At 49.1% G+C, this 22,546-nt stretch overlaps 10 protein-coding genes and 2 non-coding genes across 12 annotated transcripts; 10 read left to right on the top strand and 2 right to left on the bottom strand.

The window, feature by feature from the left end:
- Positions 1-1,582: 1,582 nt before the first annotated feature.
- AO090026000593 (casein kinase 1 family protein) lies at positions 1,583-2,954 on the top strand (the record flags this gene model as incomplete). The annotated part of the gene is made up of 3 exons (XM_023236001.1): positions 1,583-1,594; positions 1,656-2,824; positions 2,942-2,954. The coding sequence occupies 3 exons, from the start codon at positions 1,583-1,585 to the stop codon at positions 2,952-2,954; spliced, it is 1,194 nt and encodes a 397-aa protein (XP_023091090.1).
- A 2,338-nt stretch (positions 2,955-5,292) lies between these two features.
- On the top strand, positions 5,293-5,829 carry rsmA (putative bZIP transcription factor (Fcr3); the record flags this gene model as incomplete). Its single annotated transcript, XM_001821972.3, has 1 exon — positions 5,293-5,829. One exon carries the CDS (start codon positions 5,293-5,295, stop codon positions 5,827-5,829), a length of 537 nt encoding a protein of 178 aa, XP_001822024.3.
- A 2,053-nt stretch (positions 5,830-7,882) lies between these two features.
- On the top strand, positions 7,883-8,732 carry AO090026000597 (uncharacterized protein; the record flags this gene model as incomplete). Its single annotated transcript, XM_023236000.1, has 2 exons — positions 7,883-8,619; positions 8,693-8,732. 2 exons carry the CDS (start codon positions 7,883-7,885, stop codon positions 8,730-8,732), a joined length of 777 nt encoding a protein of 258 aa, XP_023091091.1.
- Positions 8,733-8,904: 172 nt separating this feature from the next.
- AO090026t00010 lies at positions 8,905-9,055 on the top strand. The gene has a single exon. It is a non-coding gene; the product is annotated as a tRNA-Tyr (tRNA).
- A 330-nt stretch (positions 9,056-9,385) lies between these two features.
- AO090026t00011 lies at positions 9,386-9,538 on the top strand. The gene has a single exon. It is a non-coding gene; the product is annotated as a tRNA-Tyr (tRNA).
- A 762-nt stretch (positions 9,539-10,300) lies between these two features.
- Positions 10,301-11,233, bottom strand: AO090026000598 (uncharacterized protein; the record flags this gene model as incomplete). The annotated part of the gene is made up of 4 exons (XM_023235999.1): positions 10,301-10,470; positions 10,526-10,884; positions 10,950-11,132; positions 11,196-11,233. The coding sequence occupies 4 exons, from the start codon at positions 11,231-11,233 to the stop codon at positions 10,301-10,303; spliced, it is 750 nt and encodes a 249-aa protein (XP_023091092.1).
- A 538-nt stretch (positions 11,234-11,771) lies between these two features.
- AO090026000599 (coatomer subunit gamma) lies at positions 11,772-14,823 on the top strand (the record flags this gene model as incomplete). The annotated part of the gene is made up of 6 exons (XM_001821975.3): positions 11,772-11,847; positions 11,937-12,247; positions 12,305-13,268; positions 13,319-13,666; positions 13,721-14,536; positions 14,591-14,823. The coding sequence occupies 6 exons, from the start codon at positions 11,772-11,774 to the stop codon at positions 14,821-14,823; spliced, it is 2,748 nt and encodes a 915-aa protein (XP_001822027.1).
- A 513-nt stretch (positions 14,824-15,336) lies between these two features.
- AO090026000600 (F-box domain protein) lies at positions 15,337-16,719 on the bottom strand (the record flags this gene model as incomplete). Its single annotated transcript, XM_001821976.3, has 2 exons — positions 15,337-16,102; positions 16,154-16,719. The coding sequence occupies 2 exons, from the start codon at positions 16,717-16,719 to the stop codon at positions 15,337-15,339; spliced, it is 1,332 nt and encodes a 443-aa protein (XP_001822028.3).
- Positions 16,720-16,798: 79 nt separating this feature from the next.
- Positions 16,799-17,354, top strand: AO090026000601 (uncharacterized protein; the record flags this gene model as incomplete). The annotated part of the gene is made up of 2 exons (XM_001821978.3): positions 16,799-16,944; positions 17,003-17,354. 2 exons carry the CDS (start codon positions 16,799-16,801, stop codon positions 17,352-17,354), a joined length of 498 nt encoding a protein of 165 aa, XP_001822030.3.
- Positions 17,355-17,406: 52 nt separating this feature from the next.
- On the top strand, positions 17,407-18,132 carry AO090026000602 (putative HAD superfamily hydrolase; the record flags this gene model as incomplete). Its single annotated transcript, XM_023235998.1, has 1 exon — positions 17,407-18,132. One exon carries the CDS (start codon positions 17,407-17,409, stop codon positions 18,130-18,132), a length of 726 nt encoding a protein of 241 aa, XP_023091093.1.
- A 546-nt stretch (positions 18,133-18,678) lies between these two features.
- Positions 18,679-20,413, top strand: dps1 (putative aspartyl-tRNA synthetase Dps1; the record flags this gene model as incomplete). The annotated part of the gene is made up of 2 exons (XM_001821979.3): positions 18,679-19,674; positions 19,736-20,413. 2 exons carry the CDS (start codon positions 18,679-18,681, stop codon positions 20,411-20,413), a joined length of 1,674 nt encoding a protein of 557 aa, XP_001822031.1.
- A 309-nt stretch (positions 20,414-20,722) lies between these two features.
- Positions 20,723-22,227, top strand: AO090026000604 (uncharacterized protein; the record flags this gene model as incomplete). Its single annotated transcript, XM_001821980.3, has 2 exons — positions 20,723-20,979; positions 21,144-22,227. The coding sequence occupies 2 exons, from the start codon at positions 20,723-20,725 to the stop codon at positions 22,225-22,227; spliced, it is 1,341 nt and encodes a 446-aa protein (XP_001822032.1).
- Positions 22,228-22,546: the final 319 nt, after the last annotated feature.

Below are 22,546 nucleotides of genomic sequence, written 5' to 3'. Positions count from 1 at the left end.
ATGTGGCTATGGGAATGTGCACCGACTTTTTTTGCCACGAGATATTGTACAGTCTTTTTTTTTTTTTTTTTTTTAAAGTAACTTTTCCTTTCCGTTTCTTTTTGGCCACTCTTGCCAGTTGTTACACCGTTCAAAAGACACTCACCTACGTAGTATATAAGCATTGGTAGGCTATGTTTGATCAAATGTCCTGTACTGTATTTACGTGACCTATATGTACTGGGATTAGTGAGATGGTCCTGAGCGCCGTCTTTTATCAGCGAGGTAAGCGTCTGACGTGATGGATGTTTACCCTAAAGTGGAATAGCTTCTGTCGCTCTCAAGAAAGTGATCAAGTACTCTCTAAGCAGGCAAAAAAAGATAAGAAATGAGAGTGGAAACTAGGGGTATACCTACTGAGGTACATAGTAGTAGTAGTTACATACCTTAGTAGTAGGAAACATGGTATTGTACAAAAAAAAATACAAGTTTAAGATATGAGACAATTTTTCCCTTTGCTTTTCTTTTTTGCCTTCTCAAGAAAACAAACGTTAAAGAAATTATTATTTACGCCCTCCTACTGACAAGTTTCTTCACCGACTTACTGAGCGTCTGTTCCAAGATATGCTAATAAAAATCCTCAGATTTTTTTTTAAAAATAGAAAATATAGAATTTTTCGATTTGTTCTTCTAATTGTAATAATTCTTTCTACCCTATGGTTTTCTTTGCCCGACCAGACCGTGGTCACTGCCTAATACTTTGAAAACAAGATTACCAAAATTACCCAGTCACAAAGGTAAGGTGATAACCCCCCAGGTCGTAATTGAAATGTAACACCTTTCCTACAGCAGACCGCTGTGACAAGCTGCGACCGCCAACCACAGCCAAACTGATCACCGGCCTTTTACCCGCCCCCTCTCACTCTCACTCTAACTCTCTTTCCCTTCTTCTCCTTCTCTCTCTTCCTCCCCTTCTTTTCCTTCCATCCCACCTTCCGATATCAAGGCGTTTGTCCTTGATTTATTGCCATTTGTTTCCACTCTTCTAGTTTTCTTCCCTTTTCCTCTTTTTGTTGATTTTTCACCAGCCCGGATTTCCTTGTCAGCCTCTTTCAAAAGGCCTGTCAAGTCACATCTCCTTTTTCTTTCTCCGCCTTTTTGCCTTTCCGGTCGGTCGGAGCCCCAACGGTCGACATCACCGCTATCTCACCTCTTTTCACCCGCCTCTTTCTACAAGGTTTGTCAGACTCTCGTTATTTTTGGTCCGGACTGGTCGTTACACACCTGTTCTGTTTCCTGTGTTCCTCGGTGTTTCACTGCCAGGCATTCCCTGCTACCAGCTACTCGTAGCCTCAGTGGGCTAAATTCACTGTGCCAAGTAACTACGCGCCGAAGGCAGCCTGCTTCATTGTGACCTTTCTCTTCCCCTCTTACTCCAGCCTCATTCTGTCTTCATCCTGCAGCCTATTCTATCTAAATACACCCTCGGTCACTTTCTAATTCGGTCTACCCAACAACCTTTCAATTCGGTGACTGACAAACCTGCCTACAGTCTTTGTGATCTTGCAGCCACAGCCGTCAGCTGTGTGTGCTTTTACTCAAGATGACGACCATGGTACGTAGTCTTTTGCAATTGCCTTTCTGTCGAGCGGTCATAGTTAAATAAAAGCTCTAAGGATTTGCGTGTCGGTAACAAATACCGCATTGGCCGCAAGATTGGAAGCGGTAGCTTCGGTGATATCTATCTTGGTGCGTATTATATCTCCCTGGAATGGCAACAATCGGGCTGGTCAATATTGACTGACAGAAATCTAGGAACCAATATCATCTCCGGTGAGGAGATTGCCATCAAGCTCGAGAGTGTCAAGGCTAAGCACCCCCAACTTGAGTACGAGGCTCGTGTTTACAAGTCTCTTGCTGGTGGTGTGGGCATTCCCTTCGTCCGTTGGTTCGGTACTGAGTGCGACTATAATGCTATGGTTATCGACCTTTTGGGTCCTAGTCTGGAGGATCTTTTCAACTTCTGCAACCGCAAGTTCTCGCTCAAAACCGTGCTTCTCCTGGCTGATCAACTCATTTCCCGCATCGAGTACATCCATGCCAAGTCTTTCATTCACCGCGATATTAAGCCCGACAACTTCCTGATGGGCATTGGCAAGCGCGGAAACCAGGTCAACGTGATCGATTTCGGTCTGGCCAAGAAATATCGTGACCCTAAGACGCACTTCCACATTCCTTACCGCGAAAACAAGAACCTTACCGGAACTGCCCGTTACGCCAGTATCAACACTCACTTGGGTGTTGAACAGTCTCGCCGTGATGATATGGAGTCTTTGGGATACGTCATGCTCTACTTCTGCCGTGGTACTCTCCCTTGGCAGGGACTTAAGGCTGCCACGAAGAAGCAGAAATATGACCGCATCATGGAGAAGAAGATGACCACACCCACTGAGGTCCTTTGCCGTGGATTCCCCAACGAATTCTCGATCTACTTGAACTACACCCGTTCCCTGCGTTTCGATGACAAGCCTGATTACTCGTACCTTCGCAAGATCTTCCGTGACCTTTTCGTCCGCGAGTCTTTCCAGTATGACTACGTTTTCGACTGGACCGTCTACAAGTACCAGAAGAATGCCGCGATGATTGTGGATGCCAGCAACAAGAAGGACAAGGAAGCGGAGGAACAGCAGCGCCGTCAAGGCGTGGCAGCTGCCGCGCCGATGGGCACCCCCGGTGCTGCTGCTAAGCCTGGTGCTATCTCAAGCCAGCGCCGCAAGGTCATCGAACGTGGAACTCTCGAGAACACCCCCGACACCAACCGTGCTGTGGGAGGGAGTGACAGGATGTGAGTATCTGAAACCTAGGTTCCGTGTAGGGAACCCCTTTCCTCTGCGCTTGGTGATTTGCCTTGACCCCGCACGTAGAGGTCGCCTTGAATCCTAGAATCTGACTAATCTCATAGTCTTCGGCGTTAGGCTGCGTTCTGCTTCCAAGGTTGCTGCTTCAGGTGCTTATGGACCTACCGGTAGCCGCTCGAAGCGGGACGATGGATACGGTGCTCAGTGGTACTAATTATGCAACATGGCAGGGTAGCTCAGCTGTTCTCCTTTGATAGTTTTGCTTCCTGCATGTTGACGTCCCATTATTTGAAGAACCCAAGAGCATCGTGATGCTGGTAACCTTCTGCCACCTGCAGCAAACCTTCCGACTTCTTTCGCCTTGGGTCTCCATTCTTTCTTTTTCTTATTTTACTTCATTGCATTCTCTGTTAGCCCGTTATCCCGTTTTCGATCGTCTTCCGGTTTCCGCCGTCTCGATCTGCCGCGTTTTTGGCCCGATCTGCCTATTGGTTTATCTGGTCTTCCCTATCGTGCCTGGGTTTCCGCGATCGAACACTCGAATGCGTACTCGGAAACATTACAATCGATTTGCACCTGGGAAGTCCTAGGTAGAAAGAACAAAACGCAATTACTGTGGCTATTTTACGTCATCCCTCCTCGGTTGTCATGTTTGTGCAGGATCTCTAAGCCATCTTTGAAACCGACCGGGAGGGTTAGACCGAAGGAGATGCAAAACGAAATTCTTCTGTCTGTCGGCAGAACGAGGGGTATCTTTCAGTTGATGTTTGCCACTGAAGACCTTCGGACATATCATTCGTTGTTTTGTTTCATTTTCCCTGCCCTTACTCTGCAATTGTCTTTTGATCTCCTGTTTTGCACATTCCAGCACTCCAGACTGTTATTATTTGATTATTGACGCAACATTGGGGACGATGAGTATGAAGGTATGACACGTGAAGAGGTGTGGGGGTGGTTATTTTCTGATGTCCAAGAGTCAAGGTTCAAGACTTAAACATGCAGTACGAGAACTGGATGGCACGGGTGGTAGTACTGCACACGATGATTTGGACATTAAGAAAGCACGTCTCTACGATCGGTAACTGGCGACGGAAAATGGCTAGGGTCGCTTCCGGGGAGGTATTGCGTCATGCGAGATTGTTTCCTTTGTGGTATTTTATGTTTTCTGTTGCTCTCGCTCCTCTCTTGTTATGTGAAGAAGACTGGACAACATTCGAAGGTCACCGGGCTGCAAGGGGACGCTGGACACCTGAAACCCAACGGCGCCGGTTGTCGTCAAGGAGGAACGGTTGGGGTTTCTTCGAATGCGCCTGTCTTGTATTCGACATATAATTCAAGTTATTTGGTGCTCCTGAATGATCCTACTCCGTACCCAGATGTCTCTAGTGAGAGATTCCTTTACCCTGTAGCTTTCAGATCCTGTCTTGGTTTCGAGTCGACCTAAGCGGGTACGTAGGAAAATGGGAACTTAATATGATTAAACCAAGGATTTATATACTTCTAGTAGAGTCTATCGCAGGTAAGCACCTACCAGCAGTAGGTAAGATATGGGGTTTCAACTGGATTGCTATTTTTATCTGGGCATCATCGGAGATTGGCGGCTAGACTGGACCTAACAAAACACAGCTCTGACCCTTGAACATGTAAGTGGAAGGTCCGTATGGGGTCGGATGGAGATCAACACCACCAGTAGGGAATACTGAAGTAGAAGTTGTAGGTATGTATATCAATACCTCGTTAGTACTTGTAACAAAGGAAATGGAGGTCATGTAATACGAGGGGGGTCAAAAATACACGGATAAATTGAAGGCCAATGCCCACCCCCGGTTTTTTTAGGCCCGAACTTATTTTGCGATCGCGGCGTTTGCTCCTTCTCAGATCCCCCTACTGTATGTTCAAGAAATCGCCCACCAACCTAAGAGATGGAGTACCCATACTATCCCAATCCCCAATCCCAACCGTTCCCTCTTTACAACCTGCAAGGGGCGCCGACCCTCGGTCAGAACGACGATGACAACCAACATCGAAACCCACAGACCGATGACATCCAAGATACTCTCGCCTCGTTGGTCCGCACTCTTATTATTGATCGACTAAAGCTGAGTCCTGTTTCACTGACCGTGGCAAGGGGATACAGAGTTATCAGTCCTTCGACCCCTCCTTTCGCTTTCAGAACCCCGCCGCATCGTTCGGACATCCGCCACACTCTCCACCCGAGTCCTTCTCGAAGCATTCCGCCTCTGGAAGTGACATTTTCGGCCAGCCGACCGAGCCGACGTCGTTAGATGGAGAACCAGGATTTGGTCGGAGTAGTAGCGAGGAAAAGGATTCCATGACTCCAGCGCAATCGAAGCGCAAGGCACAGAACAGAGCAGCGTAGGTTCAACACCTTCTTTTGGAGTTTTTGTCGCAAGAAAGCGACCAATTTCCCGGTGAGGGGTAACCGGCCCGACTAATGTTCTTCTCTCGGCGCGGTAGTCAACGAGCGTTTCGTGAACGAAAGGAGCGACATGTGCGAGAGTTAGAGGAAAAGGTTAACAACCTGGAGCAAGCATCATCCAACTTGGTGGCAGATAACGAACGCTTGAAGCGGGAGTTAGCCCGGTTTACAACAGAGAATGAGATCCTGCGGGCAACATCGGGCTCCGGTGACCGAACACACAACCATTCAGACGAGCCAACCACGACAGGGCCGTTGAAATATACACCCACGGATTTTTACTCCGAGCTGGTACCAAAGGGCGAACCATCCCGTCTTCATCGAGTGTCCACCTGCGCGAAGACAGGGGAGAAATTGCTCGGTGCCGGCGCTACGTGGGACCTAATCCAAGGGCATGAGCTATTTAAGCGCGGTTTAGTAGACATCAAAGATGTCTCGGAACGACTGAAGAACATAACTCAGTGTGACGGACAAGGCCCTGCTTTCCCCGAGGCTGAGGTGCTCAAGGCAATCGAAGAAAGCGCGGCTGCTAATGATGATGACCTTCTCTGAGTTTTGAATGCTACGATGTGATGCTTGCTCTTTCGGATCTGGGTACGGTGTGTTTACGGTGCTAGTTGATTGGCGTATTCGGTTCACGGTCATAATGATTGTTATATCACTTCCTGCTGGAACTTGGGAGATTCTTATTAATAGAATATGAGGAATTGTGTAACTGATGCTAAAAATGACCCCTACTGAGGCCGTTTACGGCTGCATTTCCTACGTGTAGGCGGCCCCTCAAGGACCAGATATAATCCCCCTCTTGTTTACCCAGCTGCACCTCAAACTCATCCCTTCTTCTTTTCCTCCCATTTTTGCCAGTCTCTTTCTTTTTTTCTTTCTTTTCTTTTTTCCCCTTCTTCTTTAACATCACAACCAGAGAATGCCTCATGGGACATGGCGACATCTGCGACCACCTCCCTGGCAACTGAAAGCCAGTTCTTTCTCCTATCAAGCTTCAAATATCCATCATGTCTTACAACCCCGATCCACCTGCCTGTGAAAGATGCGGTGTCATGGGGGCCCATTGTACCCTACGGTATCCTTATCTCCCGTGCTCATACTGTCGCGCATATGGCACGTCATTGACGACTGCCCATCCTGTCCTGTGTGTGATTTATGTCATCGCAAGGGGCATGAACCTTCATGTAGCCAAAGAAAAATTTTTCATCTTGAGATACCGGGATCTGCATCACGGAAGCGTGGGAGCTCAGGACCAAGTCAACAACCCAGCAAACAACAGACAGTTTCTTTTACCTCTCGATACATTTCACCTAGGCCCCAATCACAAGCCGCTGAAGCGAATGGGAATAATTTAGTAAGGGTATCAGCGTCTTCTGTTATACTCAACGCGAAAAGAGATCCAGGAGTCCCTATCTCATCACCCCAGCAATCAAGTTTCCAACTTTTCGTCAAACGATCAGCGCAATTATGGACTACCTGTTGAAGCAAGCAGATGTTAATTTGAGACATATTCCATACAAGCATTTTATCGGTACAGTAGGGAAGGAAGAGCTTATCGATGTACTTCTAAATGGAATTTTTCCAGATATTGTGAAGTTGGAAGAACATATTATAACAACTGAGAGGTAAATATTGACTTCCTGTATGAACTCATCTTGCAAGTAGCTCTGACAGTCCAGATCAGGATGGTTACCATTCATAGGAAGCAACTCTGAGACCCAGTAGCCCTCTGGCGTCGAAAGAGTGGCTATCTGGACTTTGTCCTAGATGATCGAAACAGTGCCTACTGGCGGGCTTATGTAGGCCAGTCCAGCAACCCTATCCAACGAATAGGTCAGCACATAAGATGCATACGTGATTGCGAGCGCGAGAGCTTGCACTACTATATTATATGGATGGGGGCTCCATTCAGATCAGCTAATTTCATCCGGCTGTGGTCAGAACCATATATCGCTATGGACCTACCTGAGCTGCAGCTGATTTGCCAGAATATTCTTGAATTAGCAATGTGCCGTGCTTTTCAATCCCTTCCTCCATCAAGTTTAACTCAGATTTTTGGAGAAGATGCGGACAAGCCTTACACATGTGTGGGACTTAACATCGTCTCACCTTTGCTTTAGGGATTGAATCTACGAAAACTACCGAGATAGTCAGACTATATTCTGACGAAAGATTAGTAAGTCCTGAGACAAGGTCGGCTACTACGATTGATACTCTGAGCTCCAGCATCCGGTTCTGGCTCTACACAAAGGGATTTAAAAGGGATGAAGATATTGTTCGCCTCCAAGAAAGAGGATCAAGCTTAGCTGAAGCTCTTCTAATGCTAATGACACTTCTTCCATACCGACCGGCACATATAGCAGGAAGCTCCCAGAAGAAAACTATCATTCCGAGCCTGACCAAAAGAAGAGGCGTTTTTGAAAGAGACAAGCTTGAGCATGTCAAGAGTTTACTTGTTGAGCTCAACGCGGATGGGTTCCCAGAGAGGACATACTCGAAGACACGACTGTCCATACTCGAAAAAGAAATAAACACTGACGATCCGAATGCTTATTTTGACGTACCTGAGGAACATATCGGTGAAGTAGAGAACGCTCTCATGCAAGTCTCGTCAGAAGGTCCGCTAGAGAACTCTACCATTGAGGCCGCCAAGGAAGTCAGAGTTAGGCGGATACTGGATGCAGAGATGCAGCTTGCCGAAGACCCGGATGCCATCCTTGAGATGGCCGAAGAACAACTCAACGAGGCAGATAATACTCCGTTGCATGGTCTAGTTCAAAGCCCATCACGTATGCCTGGTGGCTCTAGTATGCGAAATATCGTATCTGAACCCGTATTCAAAACACGAATGCAATTGCTGAATGGCGGTCGCTATTATAATGGATGCAGAAGGCAAAACCTGAGAGTCGATATATACCTGCCGATGAACATCATTGCTACTATCAACGTTAACAAATATCCACAACACCGTCTCCTGGTTCGAGCAGAACTCAAACAACCCGGCGAAAGACATCCCAATTGTTGGGCTCGAAATGTTTTGGATAGCGATGCAGGCGCTCGTCTTGCGATTACCATTACCAGAGAAGAAGGCGACCATTTCATTACTGTTTATGCAACCAACAATGGATACTGGGCGCCATACAAAGCCAACACATTTGTGGATTGGCTGAACGGCATGGGTTACGTACAGATCAGCCAGACACCGAGAAGATACCTGCATTTCCAACCGCACTTATTAGAAGGTTTACCTGAGGAGCTGATGTACTTTGTGAATGGGGGCTACATTGACGATAAAGGGGTTAAATTCAAGAATGAGTCCGAGAGGGAGAGCAGAACGTAAAGAGAGTGATTTCTTATGCTAAGAGGGCTATTTTGCGTACAGAAATTCAAGCACAAGACACCTCCATAGTTACTTAACCCTATGGATTGACTCTCAGCCAGACCGCTAGGCTCAGTTCCTCGAAGAAAACTCGAAGAAAAAGAAAAGAAAAGATATGAACCTCTTTTGTACTCCACATATACATTGGAGCCTTGGAGGACATACTTACCAAACCTGTGTATTGAGACGTAATGATCTTATCTTTACTTGAAGCAAAGCTTGATAATCATAACCGCACCAAAGGCAAGGTGGTCGAGTGGTTAAGACGTAAGACTGTATGTAGCCTTTATTCGGCACCTGATCCACACAATTATACTAATAATCACCCAGTGAATCCCTCTTGGATGATATCTTATCCCTTCGGGGTCGCGCGTTCAAATCGCGTCCTTGTCGTTTTTTTTGGTCTTTTTTGTCCTTTGTCACGGAGACGGCTACCGCTCGCCCGGCGGTAAATACGTGCAATCTTTTGTCATATCCATACGGTATTAGCTCTCCGAGTCCATTGTCACTTACATCTTGTATTACGAATTGATAGGTGGTGGGCCTTTGCATTGAATCAAGATGATATTCTTGTTTTCTATCTGATATGCAAGTTCTCTACGGGTGTCAACAACAATCCGTTGTGCAGAACACAGAACCTCCAGTGTTGTATTATAATACAACATCTTGGTCCTATATCAGTGTCCTTCATCTTTCCTCAAAGTCGCAAAATCCTTCATCCGAGGCAAGGTGGTCGAGTGGTTAAGACGTAAGACTGTATGTTGACATGTTTCCGCTACATAACCTATCCAAATACTAATTCCTCTTCTAGTGAATCCAATCATTGGATGTTATCTTATCCCTTCGGGGTCGCGCGTTCAAATCGCGTCCTTGTCGATCTTTTTCTTTTCTTTCCTTATTTTTGCCTTCACTTCCACCTTTTCTCTCCTGAAATACTGCATATCTCGCTGGCGCGTTTCCCCAGCCTAGTGCCATCTTCAATTGGAATGCAGATCGAGCCACATTTTTGAAATGCGGATGACTATTGATAACGCAAATGATACCACCTTTGACCTAGTGTATATACATTCCTACATCTATAACCAGTGTCTCGTTGATCTCCACTCATTTTGGTGTGTTCTTGAGATGCCAATGGCCGAAAAATTGACGTTTCATATAGTGGCCTGCTGGGTACGTTATTCCTTTCAACTCCGAACTAGAATGCTAAGGGCTGAGGAGACCTAGGATACTATGTAGAGACCGATATGTAGTGCTTAAATTTGTTTTCCGAGACAAAAGGAAAACTGCCCAGTTAAGGCCTTTGTTCTTGTGTATGAGATCATAATTGATGCCATCCAGCACATATATGTCGAGGACTCTCTACATCTGTCGACGTTTTCCCTGGATCTCGGAATGCCCATCTAAATGCATGAACAATGGAAACAGTTCTCTGGAGTGGATGTTTTGTACAAGCAATAGGTCTCCAGGACCATTTGGCTGCTTAGTAACTATTAACAATACAAATAACAGTACATGCCAGATGTAGGTTGATTGAGAAGCTTGGAAGATAATGCACAGAGATAGTGCACATTAAGAACTGTTACTCATGAGCGACGGGGGATCATGTCATCTTTTGTTGCAGTACCATTATAGTAGCTCTCAGTCCCAGTCGTCATCGTCATCGTCTACCCGGGACTGTTTTATCTTCGATGGACGAACGTCATCTGAGTCGTCAGACCGCTTCTTCAAACGCACATCACTCTCCTTGAGGGCGCCTAAGTCTAGGAGCATCCTTTCGAGATCTATCGAGGTAGAAATTAATACCGAGACTTTGACACCATATAGAGCTTTGCTCTCCAATGATGAATAAGTGGTTGAATTTACCTTCAATCATCGTCCTAGGGCCCTTCAGTTCCCTGAGTGTTACGAGCTGTCTTCTTATCTCGCCATCCTTATACACTAGGATTGTTGGTGTGTTTCTCTCCGGATACCCTTCAATGCACATATTGCCGCGAATCTCGCAGAACTTGATGTCGCCAAACTTAGTAGCCAACTGCCGCCATAGCTCCGTCAAGCGCTGCGACTCAACATTGCCACTCGAAGACGAGGACAGATGCACAAGTACAAAGGCGTTATTGGATGCCTCAGTCACCTCTCTTCCATAGTCGACCTTCTGAAGAGGGTAAACTTGGTTGTATAGACTGGTTTTCTGGAGCGTAGAGAGCTCTGCAAGACGTTGCTTTCTGCATTTATTATTAGCGATCGGATTTGGCCCAAATGAAGCCCGCAAACGTCGGCGGCGCCATACCGATATTGTTCAAGGAACTCTTCATCCTCTTCGTCCTCGAGCTCATCTAGTTCGTCCAAATCTTTATCTTCTAGTCGGTTCTCGTAGGCTTTGCGCTCCGCCTCAACAAGGGCCTCTTGAATGAGAGGTTCAGGGTCCTGAGGCTTCTCCGGGATAACTCCGTGTTTGCGGAGAATATCGTTCCTGCGGCGGGGTGAGTATTAAGATTGTATGGGGTGGGAATATGGTGGGGACGCAGAGGCGGACCATTCTGTATCTTCGTTGGGGTTGACTTCAACTTGCATGGTGGAACAATGTATGGCAGGGCACGATGATTGGAATAGAGAATATCTAGTCAGAAAAAAGAGGCAAACCAAGTGAGTAGAAAGAAGTATCAGTCAACCATATATTTACGATCTCAAAACGGTGATGATGCATGCCGCATGTTTGCATGGTTTGCAGTGTCAGCCACGGTGGCTTTAAGCCCACAGACGCGGAAGGACTAAGTAGACTAAGGCCACCTGGAGATTGTTGGATGCCATCTGGACCTCCTCGTCCGACGCTTTGGCAGAACATCCATTCATTCTTCCCTGGGACGGGTTTCGCATATCCTCCACTCAACCTCGTCCCCATTACCGCTCCCTCCCCGTTCCCCTGTTTCTCCTAGAAGATAATGAGGGTGCGCTAATCGCTGTTTCACCGCCTGCACTACAACTAAACATTGGGACCTGACCCGCCCTTACTCGATCATTTACTCCGACGTCACTTCAACGGGGTCTAGTTCCCATATACAGAGTGTGAGATAGAGAGTCTCAGCTGCTGCAATTACCGCAGCCCGCCATCATGAGCTACATGAAGAAAGATGAGGACGCCGACCAGACTATGATCAAGCTGGATCGGACCTCCGTCTTCCAAGATGGTAAGGGACTATCACAAACAATCCTCCCGAAGTCGCATTGAGTGTACAGGGTCCTTGTGGACTAATCTTCCTTATTTATCTGCTTCTAGCCCGATTGTTCAACACCTCACCGATCTCTCCGCGACAATGTCGTACCCTTCTGACCAAGATTGCGGTCCTCCTTTTCACCGGGGAGCAATTCCCCACGAACGAGGCGACGACGCTGTTTTTCGGTATTTCGAAGTTGTTCCAGAACAAAGACCCATCGCTGCGGCAAATGGTATATCTTGTCCTGAAAGAGCTTGCCAACACTGCGGAGGATGTTATCATGTCGACGAGCATTATCATGAAAGACACCGCTGTCGGTAGCGATGTGCTCTACCGGGCGAACGCTATCCGTGCTCTGTGCCGCATCATTGATGTAAGCGCATTGCCAACCTTCCCATCGCTGAGTGTGAGCTAATTGTTGTTGGAAAAGGCCACGACTGTGCAAGGCATTGAACGCTTGATCAAGACCGCAATTGTTGACAAGACCCCCTCGGTCTCCTCCGCCGCCCTGGTCTCTTCGTACCACCTCCTCCCGATCGCCCGTGATGTTGTCCGCAGATGGCAGAGTGAAACACAGGAAGCAGCATCGTCCGGAAAGCAATCGACTGGATTCCTTGGGTTTGGCGGCAGCTCTACCCATGCCATCTCGCAGTCGAACTTCATGACACAATACCACGCAATTGGCCTTCTCTATCAGATGCGCTCGCACGATCGTATGGCTCTTGTGAAGATGGTTCAGCAGTATGGTGCTGCTGGTGTGATCAAGAGCCCGGCTGCCCTGGTCCTGCTGGTGCGGTTAGCAGCGAAGTTGGCAGAAGAAGACCAGAGCTTGAGAAAGCCTATGATGCAGATGCTTGATGGTTGGCTTCGACACAAGCACGAAATGGTCAACTTCGAGGCGGCAAAGGCTATTTGCGATATGAGGGATGTTACCGATGCCGAGGCCTCTCAAGCTGTCCATGTCCTGCAATTGTTCTTGTCATCGCCACGGGCGATCACCAAGTTCGCAGCTATCCGCATCCTCCATAACTTCGCAACATTCAAGCCCCATGTGGTGAACGTCTGCAACCCTGACATCGAGTCGTTGATCTCGAACTCCAACCGCTCCATTGCTACCTTCGCTATTACCACGCTGCTCAAGACTGGCAACGAGGCCAGTGTCGACCGTCTGATGAAGCAGATCTCTGGCTTCATGGCTGATATTACCGACGAGTTCAAGATTACTATTGTTGAGGCTATTCGCACGTTGTGTCTGAAGTTCCCCAGCAAGCAGGCCGGCATGCTTGCATTCCTTAGCGGCATTCTGCGGGATGAGGGTGGATATGAGTTTAAGCGGAGCGTTGTCGAGAGCATGTTTGATTTGATCAAATTCGTTCCCGAGAGTAGGGAAGATGGTAGGCTTTCTCGCACCCTTTGAGAATTTCGTATTGCTAACGGAAATCAGCTCTCGCCCACCTCTGTGAGTTCATTGAAGACTGTGAATTCACCAAATTGTCCGTTCGGGTTCTGCACCTTCTTGGTGTAGAAGGCCCAAAGACTTCCCATCCTACCAAGTACATTCGCTATATTTACAATCGAGTCGTCTTGGAGAATGCAATCGTACGAGCTGCTGCTGTGACGGCCTTGGCCAAGTTTGGCGTTGGACAGAAAGACCCAGAAGTGAAGTCAAGCGTTTCTGTACTTCTCACGCGCTGTCTTGATGACACTGATGATGAAGTGCGTGATCGTGCTGCTCTCAACCTCCGTCTCATGGCCGAGGAGGACGAGACAGCGTCGCTTTTCCTCAAGAACGGTAAGCTTAGCGGATGAAACCTATCTGGCCTGTAGTGTTTGCTGACGGATCTAGACTCGATGTACTCTCTTTCCACATTCGAGCACCAGCTCGTGATGTATGTGACATCGACAGAGAAAGAAACGTTTGCCGCGGCCTTCGACGTCTCTACAGTCCCGGTTGTTACTCAAGAGCAAGCCCTGGCCGAAGAACGGACCAAGAAACTCACGACTGCAACCCCCACACTCAAGGCTCCATCCACCGGTCCCCCGAAGAGCAAGGCCAATGGTGTTGCCGAAGCTGCCACCGTTGCTGCCACCCAGAAGTACGCCGAGGAGCTTATGCGGATTCCAGAGCTCAAGGAGTACGGCACTTTGCTCAAATCTTCTGTTCCCGTCGAGCTTACCGAAAGCGAAACTGAGTACGTCGTCACGGCGGTCAAGCATGTCTTCAAGGAACACATTGTGGTGCAGTACGATATCAAGAACACTCTGCCAGATACTGTTCTAGAAGATGTCACTGTTGTTGCGACGCCCTCCGAAGAAGATGTTTTGGAAGAAGAGTTCATTGTGCCCGCCCCCAAGCTTGCTACGAATGAGCCCGGAATTGTATATGTTACGTTCAAGAAACTTGCTGGCGAGAACAGCGTACCAGTCACATCATTTACGAATATTCTGAAGTTCACCAGCAAGGAGATCGATCCTACGACTGGTGAGCCTGAGGACAGCGGATATGAGGACGAGTACCAGGTCGAGGATCTGGAGCTCACAGGCAGCGATTACGTTATTCCCACTTTTGCTGGCAGCTTCGACCATGTCTGGGAGCAAACTGGTGCAAACGGAGAGGAAGAGAGCGAAACTCTGCAACTTAGCAACATGAAGGGCATATCAGGTAAGCCATTTCCTAGCCAGTTTTGTCAAGCGCCAAGTACTAAGCATATCACAGATGCCACCGAACAATTAATCTCCGCGCTATCTTTGCAACCTCTTGAGGGAACTGATGTGGCCCTCAGCAACAGCACACACACGCTCAAGCTCTTTGGAAAGACGGTATCAGGTGGCCGGGTTGCAGCCCTGATCAAGATGGCATTCTCCAGCAAGACCGGTGTCACGACGAAGATTACCGTGCGGGCGGAGGAAGAAGGCGTCGCACCGGCTGTGATTGCATCCCTTTCCTAAGGTTGTAAATTGTAAATGGTAATGGAGGAGGTTGTCATGTCAGGAGGCGTACCCTGCAACGAGTCCTGCATTATGAGATCGGACTTGTTTTGTTTGTTCTTTTCCCAATTTTTGATAATCCAGATGTCAAGCTAGATATGATGGCTTTTTTTTCTTCTATCCCCTTTACCCCCCTTTTTTGTAGGTGTCTAAACTGGTCTTCTATTTCATACTTCTGATCATGTTTCCTTGCTGTTTTTCGTGACGATTCCATCTCATAGCCTTTAGTGTAGTTGTCAAAAGCGGTGTGATCCATGTTGAATTGTTCAGATAACGCTACTTGAATCCTTGGCTTTGGGATCATGACAACAAGTTAACCTGGACCTCCTGAGCCCTTATAACTCATATAGAACAAGAGACTGGTAGTACTTCCGGCAACGATCTTTCAAAACGCTAAATTTGGAACTTTTGTCTTGGTCTAGTCATAAAATCGTAGTTGGACATATATGCATATCGTGCAATGTGCGAATAAATTCAGATATAATAGACACCCGCCTCCTCATCATCCCGGCTCTCTGCCCCAGGCTGAGAACCACGATGCTTAACCCGTTCCTGGAGAGCTTTATCGATTTCCTCATCCTCTTCCCAGCGCTCGTCCGAGACCAGATCCTCCAGAAACCCGACAGAGCGAAGACTTGCCAGCCCGGTATCGAGGGCACTTATCAGCGTCTTCGTCTCGAAGCTTAACTTAAGGTCATTGCACGGAAACCCGAATTCTAGTACTTCTAGCGCCAACGGCGGGGACACGTGGCACAGGATGATGAAGAATGAGTCTTCCACCATGTCGCCCGGTACACTTAGAAAGTTCAAATTGGGTAGGAAGGCGGGTATAGCGTTGATGGATTCCGGGGTTAGACCGCGGTTTGAGCCGGAGATGGTGAGACGTTGAAGGCTTTCGCCTAGTTGCGGACTACTCATGAGGCTGCTCAGGTTTGAGACGGAGAGCTCGGAGCAATTTTTCAGTGTTAGACTGGTGAGCGCTGGAGGCCAGGAGAAGGTGGGGATTAGGAGGGGGTTGAAGCGTCCGCTTATCTGGAGACGGCGGAGGGCGGGGGGCCATGGTACTTTAGTAGATTCGGAGTCGGTCAGGATGGTTGATTGTGGGAGGCGAAGGGTGACGAGTTTGTGGAGGCGGCTTATGGCCTGTTTGAGGTTGGGGAAGGGGATTGCTTCTTGGACGAGTCCGAGGTCGAGGCTTCGAAGGTTGGTGCATTTTGATAGCGCTGGGAGGCTGCTTATGCTGGAGTGGAGTGTTAGTTATCTTCTTGTTTATATATACAGGTATACGTACGAGAAGGTAAGGGTTGGAGCGACGAATACTTCTAGGTTTTCCTTGATTCGGCCCAGTAGTCTCGATGTGAGGCTGTTGGAGCTATGGTGGACGAGGTGGCTTAGGTTTAATCGATGCACGAAACTACCGAGATTCAGTTTGTTCTTCCGTGCATTGATTGGCGGACTGATGGTTTCCGTGAACCTCTGGAAGGAGACTCCGGAGTCTACTCGAGGCCTTTCATAGAGGGGTGCGATGGCGGCGGAGTACCATTGGTGTGATACCAAACAGCAGGCATGGAGAGTCCGTTGGCGATCGAGTTCATTGCCGTCGATGTAGGAAACGATCTGCACAACGACTTCCGTGGGAAGATGAATATGGCGAGAAGGGTGCATCACTGATTTCCATGGTAAGGTTGTCTGCAGCCGATCTTTGGTGGTGGAAGTGGAGTTGGTGTGTGGGAGAGACAGGAGACTAAATAAATAATTTAATGATATCATGGGGTCGGTGGCCGATAAGGAGATAAATTGCCGACGGTCACCAGTTCTCGAAGCTCCGAGTAAACAATAAGCTGGACTCCTCCGCATCTCCCATCGAGTGAGATTCCACTCCTCCAAATTATAGTTCCCTCTTTCCATCGCTCTATCTCATTGATTATTGTCCAGAATGCGGCCTCACGGGCTCTATCGGTCCTTCGGCCTCCTTCATCGCGCGGCCACTCGTTCGTTCTTGGAGACCGGTGCAGGTCGCCGATTCGTTCAAACGACAACCACCTCCCCGCCTCGGGTCCCAGACTTTGCCTTTGCCTTCGAGTAGGTATACTCAGCCTCTGAGCTCCGCCTCAGCTTAATTGTCTAATTATGTGACCAGTATCGATGGTGTCCTTCTCAGATCCTCCAAGCCCATCCCCGGCGCCGCGGAGTCATTAGCTCTCCTCAAGGAACAGGGTATTCCCTTCATTCTGTTGACAAATGGCGGTGGGAAACATGAGACGGAGAGAGTGGCCGAAATCAGTGAGAAACTTCAGTTGCCATTGGATCCCTCGGTGATTGTCCAGAGCCATTCCCCGTTCGCGGAGCTCGTACGCGGACCGGACGAGCAGAGCTCTCTCGAGAACAAGTGCGTGCTAGTAGTCGGAGGCGATGGCGACCGCTGTCGACAAGTTGCAGAGAGGTACGGTACTTGTGTGCACCAGAATAACACCGACAAGGCGCAATTCTGATACAACCTCCAGGTACGGCTTCAAAAACGTGATCACACCCGGTGATATCATCATGGCCAACCCGACCATTTGGCCTTTCTCGAATGTGTTCAAGGACTACTATAAATCATTTGCCAGACCCCTGCCGAACCCCCAGGATCCTAAAGATCCGACCAAGGGCCTTAAGGTTGACGCCATCTTTGTTTACAATGACCCGCGTGACTGGGCTCTGGATGCGCAAATAATTATGGATTTCCTACTTTCGTCTCAGGGTGTCCTTGGTACTCTCTCAGAGAAGAACGGACGGTCTGACTTGCCGAACCGGGGTTACCAGCAAGATGGTCAGCCACCTCTCTACTTCTCGAATCCCGATCTGTGGTGGGCTGCAGCCTACCATCTCCCGCGTCTCGGCCAGGGTGGATTCCGGGAAGCGCTGGAAGGTACTTGGGCTGCGACGACTGGTGGCCCGAGCAAAGGCGTTGAGCTGAAGAAAATAGTTATCGGGAAACCGTACCAGGGAACTTATGAATTTGCAGAGAATCAGCTTTTACGGAACCGTTCCCGCGTTTTTGGCGCAGAGGCTAACATACCTCTACGAAACGTATACATGATCGGAGACAACCCAGAATCCGATATCCAGGGCGCCAATACATATAGGAGCCCTTATGGCAGCAATTGGCATTCGCTTCTCGTGCGGACTGGAGTCTACAGTGGAGGGGAACCTACATGGACACCGGAGTCCATCCACGACAATGTGAAGAAGGCTGTTGAATATGGCTTGAAATCCTCTCAGTGGTAGTAAAGACATCATACAGAGGCGGCCATATTTTCGCGAACCACGATCTACTGACTAATGCTGCAGCAGTAAATGCCTGAGCATGTAGACAAGATCGTCAGCTACTCCTCCTTAAACTTACCTTGAAACTTTACATGCTGTTGAATGCATATAGATACCATATCATTCCATCCGTTCAATCATGTTTTCCTAACGAGATCGAGACTATTGCAGCTCTTATCCTCAGCTTTGGCGCGGCCGTTTAATTAGCTAGACACATACGAGGGGTTGCTTTCCTATATAGAACTTCGAAATTAGATACAACAAGCATTAGGGCTAAATCTCTCCAGCGATATCCACTGTTAGCTTACTCCGCATCCTTTGGTGCCTGAGGCGCAACCCTGGCGGCCCAAATCATGTGACACAGCCCCTCATAGGGCTTAGGGTTGCCTCCATGCGGTGGGGTGACTCAAAGTATTGATTGAGGTTGCAAAGCTCACGCCGTCATCGGTTGATTGTTGACTTCCCCTTATCGCCTTTTTTCTCAAGGAACAATTCGTGCAACTAATCATGGCGGACTCCGAATTGCCCACTCGCCCTAAGCCCGAGGAGACCCCCGCCGCGGCCCCCGCGGAGGGTGCGGAGCAGAGCAAGAGCGCCAGCAAGAACGCTGCGAAGAAGGCCGCAAAGGAGAAGGCCAAGGCCGAGAAAGCTGCTGCGCGCGCCGCCCAGGAGAAGGCTCAGGCCGCCGCTGCTGAGGCCAACGACACCGCAAAGGATCTCTACGGCAAGATCCCCGAATCCGAAGACGTCCTCCCCACCACGAAGTTCGATGATATTACCGATGACCACTACGAGAAGGAGATCACCGTGGTCGCTCGTGTGGACAATGCCCGTGTTCAGAGTGCCAAGCTGGCCTTCCTGATGCTCAGACAGCAGGGCAAGAAGGTGCAGGCTGTTATTGCCGCTGCGGAGCCCATCTCGAGACAGATGGTCAAGTACACCGGTGGACTGAACGTCAACTCCATTGTCCAGGTTACTGGTGTCGTCAAGAAGCCCCAGGTGCCCATTGCCTCGGCTACACTTAACAACCATGAACTGCACATCCGCAAGGTCTACACGATTGCTGAGGCCGCTCAACAGCTTCCTATGCAGGTCAAGGATGCCGAGAGACCGCCTCCGGAGACCACCGAGGAGGGCAACGAGGTTGACGCTGATGGCGTCCCCATCGTCACTCTTAAGACCCGTCTTGACAACCGTGTCCTCGATCTGCAGACTGAGACTAGCCAGGCTATTACTTGGATCTCGAGCGGCGTTGCAGAGTTATTCGCAGAGTACATGATCAAGAGCGGCTCGCGGTGGATCTTCACTCCTAAGCTGGTTTCTTCCGCTACGGAAGGTGGCAGTAACGTTTTCGAGGTCAAGTACTTCAAGAGGAACGGATACTTGGCCCAGAGCCCACAGCTGTACAAGCAGATGTGTATCGCCGGTGACATGGAAAGCGTGTTCGAGATTGCTCCCGTTTTCCGTGCGGAGGACAGCAACACCCACAGACATTTGACTGAGGTACGGCAGCAACAACACCTGATATGGCTCTTCTTAACATAGCTAACCGAGTCTATTCTAGTTCTCCGGTCTTGATTTCGAGAAGACCTTCCACGGCCACTACCATGAGGTCTTGGATTTCGCCGAAGACCTCCTCGTCTTCATTCTTACCCAGCTTAAGGAGCGCTACAAGGATCAGATCGCTGTTATCCAGAAGTCCTACCCCAAGGCTGGCGACTTCAAGCTTCCCAAGGACGGCAAGGCCCTGCGCTTGAACTACATGGACGGTGTCGCTCTGTTGAAGGAGGCCGGTGTCGACGTCTCCGAGCAGGAACGATTTGAGAACGACTTCAGCACGGCTATGGAGAAGCAGCTTGGCCAGATCATTCGCGAGAAGTACGACACTGATTTCTACGTCCTGGACAAGTTCCCCATGGCCGTGCGCCCCTTCTACACCAAGGCCGACCCCAAGGATGCCCGCTTCTCCAACTCGTATGACTTCTTCATGCGTGGTGAAGAGATCATGTCCGGTGCCCAGCGTATTAACGACGTCAACGAGCTGATGGAGTCGATGCGCGCCAAGGGCATCAACCCCGACCAGGAGGGCTTTGAGGACTACCTGAATGCTTTCCGCCAAGGCTGCCCTCCCCACGCCGGTGGTGGTCTTGGTCTGAACCGTATTGTCATGTTCTTCCTGGGTCTGCCCAACGTTCGTTTGGCGACCTTGTTCCCCCGTGACCCTCAGCGTCTGCGCCCGTAAGCGTCTAGTACGGGATGGAAGAAGATTGGTATAGACGACCAAGAGTACTTTATACCTGCATGAGATAAAAACAAAAGATAATGGGATCATGAGACCGACATGTTATATTAGCACGTTCAGCGCTGCCAGATTCGTTTGCGTAGGTGGTAGAACCAGTAAATTAAATCCACTGGAATACATTAAATATATAAATGTGATTTAGAGGTGGCCCAAGCTCCCGGTGGGACCTCCCAAACTTCTTTTTTAGTCCGCCGAGCCCAGTCCAGGAACATCTTCAATCTTACCTTTTCCTTCTTCTCACCAAAGGCCATGTCCAGCATACGCGATAAGCGCAAACAACCCAGTTCTCATACTGGCGGGATCCCCTACGCAAAGCGATCCCGTCCTTCTTACGCAGAAGACGACGATGAAGACGAGATGGCACCAACCGTAACTCCGTACGAACGTCCTCGGAACCACCCGATCTACGGACAGAAGAGCGCTTTTCCCGGTCTCGACACAGCCGGCGACGATGAACTATTCTACGGTCCAGCAGAGGACGGCTTGGAATATCTTCGCATGGTCCGGTAAGCTCGCATCACTACTTTTTTGCTTGTTTATAACGGTTGCTTTTGTTACTTTTCCGCTTGCTAAACGCCTGCGTGTATCTTGCTTATTGCAGCCCGCGATGAATGCGATTCTATTATATCGAGATTCTGGAGCTAATACTGGCCTTACTGTGGAATAATAGGTCAGAGGCGAATTCACTACCCTTTCTGTTTACCGCGCCTCAACCTACAGATCCGCCCGTCGAGGAGACCAAGCAAAGTGAAACCGAACAGGACCTAAACGAACCTCAGCCCGAAGAAGAGAAGAAGAAAACAGATATCGCCCAGGAAGGTTTCTACGCGGATGGGGTATACGTCGCGGCTCCCCTAACTACCTCGAAGACACAACCAGATACCACCGAACCAGCACAATCGGATGCGCAATCGAGCTATTACAATCTTCTACACCACCGCTTCTTGCTCCTCCGGTCTATATTAAAATGCACGCCACCGTCGACCGCTATAGCGGCACTGGACGAGTCGCATCCGATAAGTCTGCCGCGACGCTCGAGAGATGCGCGCAAGGAGTGGCGACGTCTCCTGTTGGCGGTGGACCCGCAGACGGTGCAGTTAGCGTGCATGGACATGGATAGTGTGCTGGGGGTGCTGGAAGTTATGGCGAAGCTGATGTCGGAGAATATACGGAGTGGAGATGCGGAGCGTGTTCGACGGATCGGTGCTTGGGCTTGGGGTCTACTGGGCAAGTGTCGCGATGTCGGACAGTTGGCGTCTGAGGAGGTGGGTGAGATTCGGGACTTGGGGAAACGTGCTGCGAAGATCTTGCGGAAAATGCGGGAGGAGGATGAGAAGAAGCGCTCGGCTGAGGCGGATGGGAATGTGTCGAGTGGAGAGTCGGATGATGAGAATCCAGCTGATGACCAGCCTCGTGTGGAGGAGGAAACGAAGGAGAATGCGGAGGCGCCCAGTGATCCTGCTGGAGAAGCTCTCGACCACGACATGCCAGACGCGGAACAAGAGCCTCCTGCCGAAGAGCTAGAAATGGCTAAAGCAAGGCTACAGGCTAAGATTGAGCAAGGCGATGGATCTAAATCGACCGAACCCGAGGCTCAGGAGGATGAGTCCAAGACTGAGGTTAATGCCGTCGAAGTCGTCATGCAAACCCGGGCCATGCTGGATATGATTATTACGGTTGTCGGAGAGTACTATGGCCAGCGTGATTTACTATCGGACCGAGAACCGTGGAACGAGTCGACGACTTTGTTTTAAAGTTGATTATCCTTGTCCATAGTTCTCAGTTAATGGTGTTTCCTGGCCGACGATCATTTAATCAGCGCTTATCAGTGGAAGGCGAAACAAACCACATAAGATACCCCAATCAATCGCCCTTCACAGTTGAAAATGGGAATTAATCCATAATACAAACCATTGTACTTAAAAGCAGTAAATCAGGCACAATGTCCGACTGAGTCAGTAAAACGGAGAGCCTTGCGTCATTGCGGTAAGGCACGAATCAGTTAGACTAAAGTCCGGTGACTGACAAGCTAGCTTTATCAGTCATTTCACCCTCGTCATTCTCCTCCCAAAC

Source organism: Aspergillus oryzae, chromosome 3, assembly GCF_000184455.2.
Source record: "Aspergillus oryzae RIB40 DNA, chromosome 3".
NCBI classification, from domain to species: domain Eukaryota; kingdom Fungi; phylum Ascomycota; class Eurotiomycetes; order Eurotiales; family Aspergillaceae; genus Aspergillus; species Aspergillus oryzae.
The sequence above is the reverse complement of the archived record's forward strand: the minus strand, read 5'-3'. Positions and strand labels throughout refer to the sequence as shown.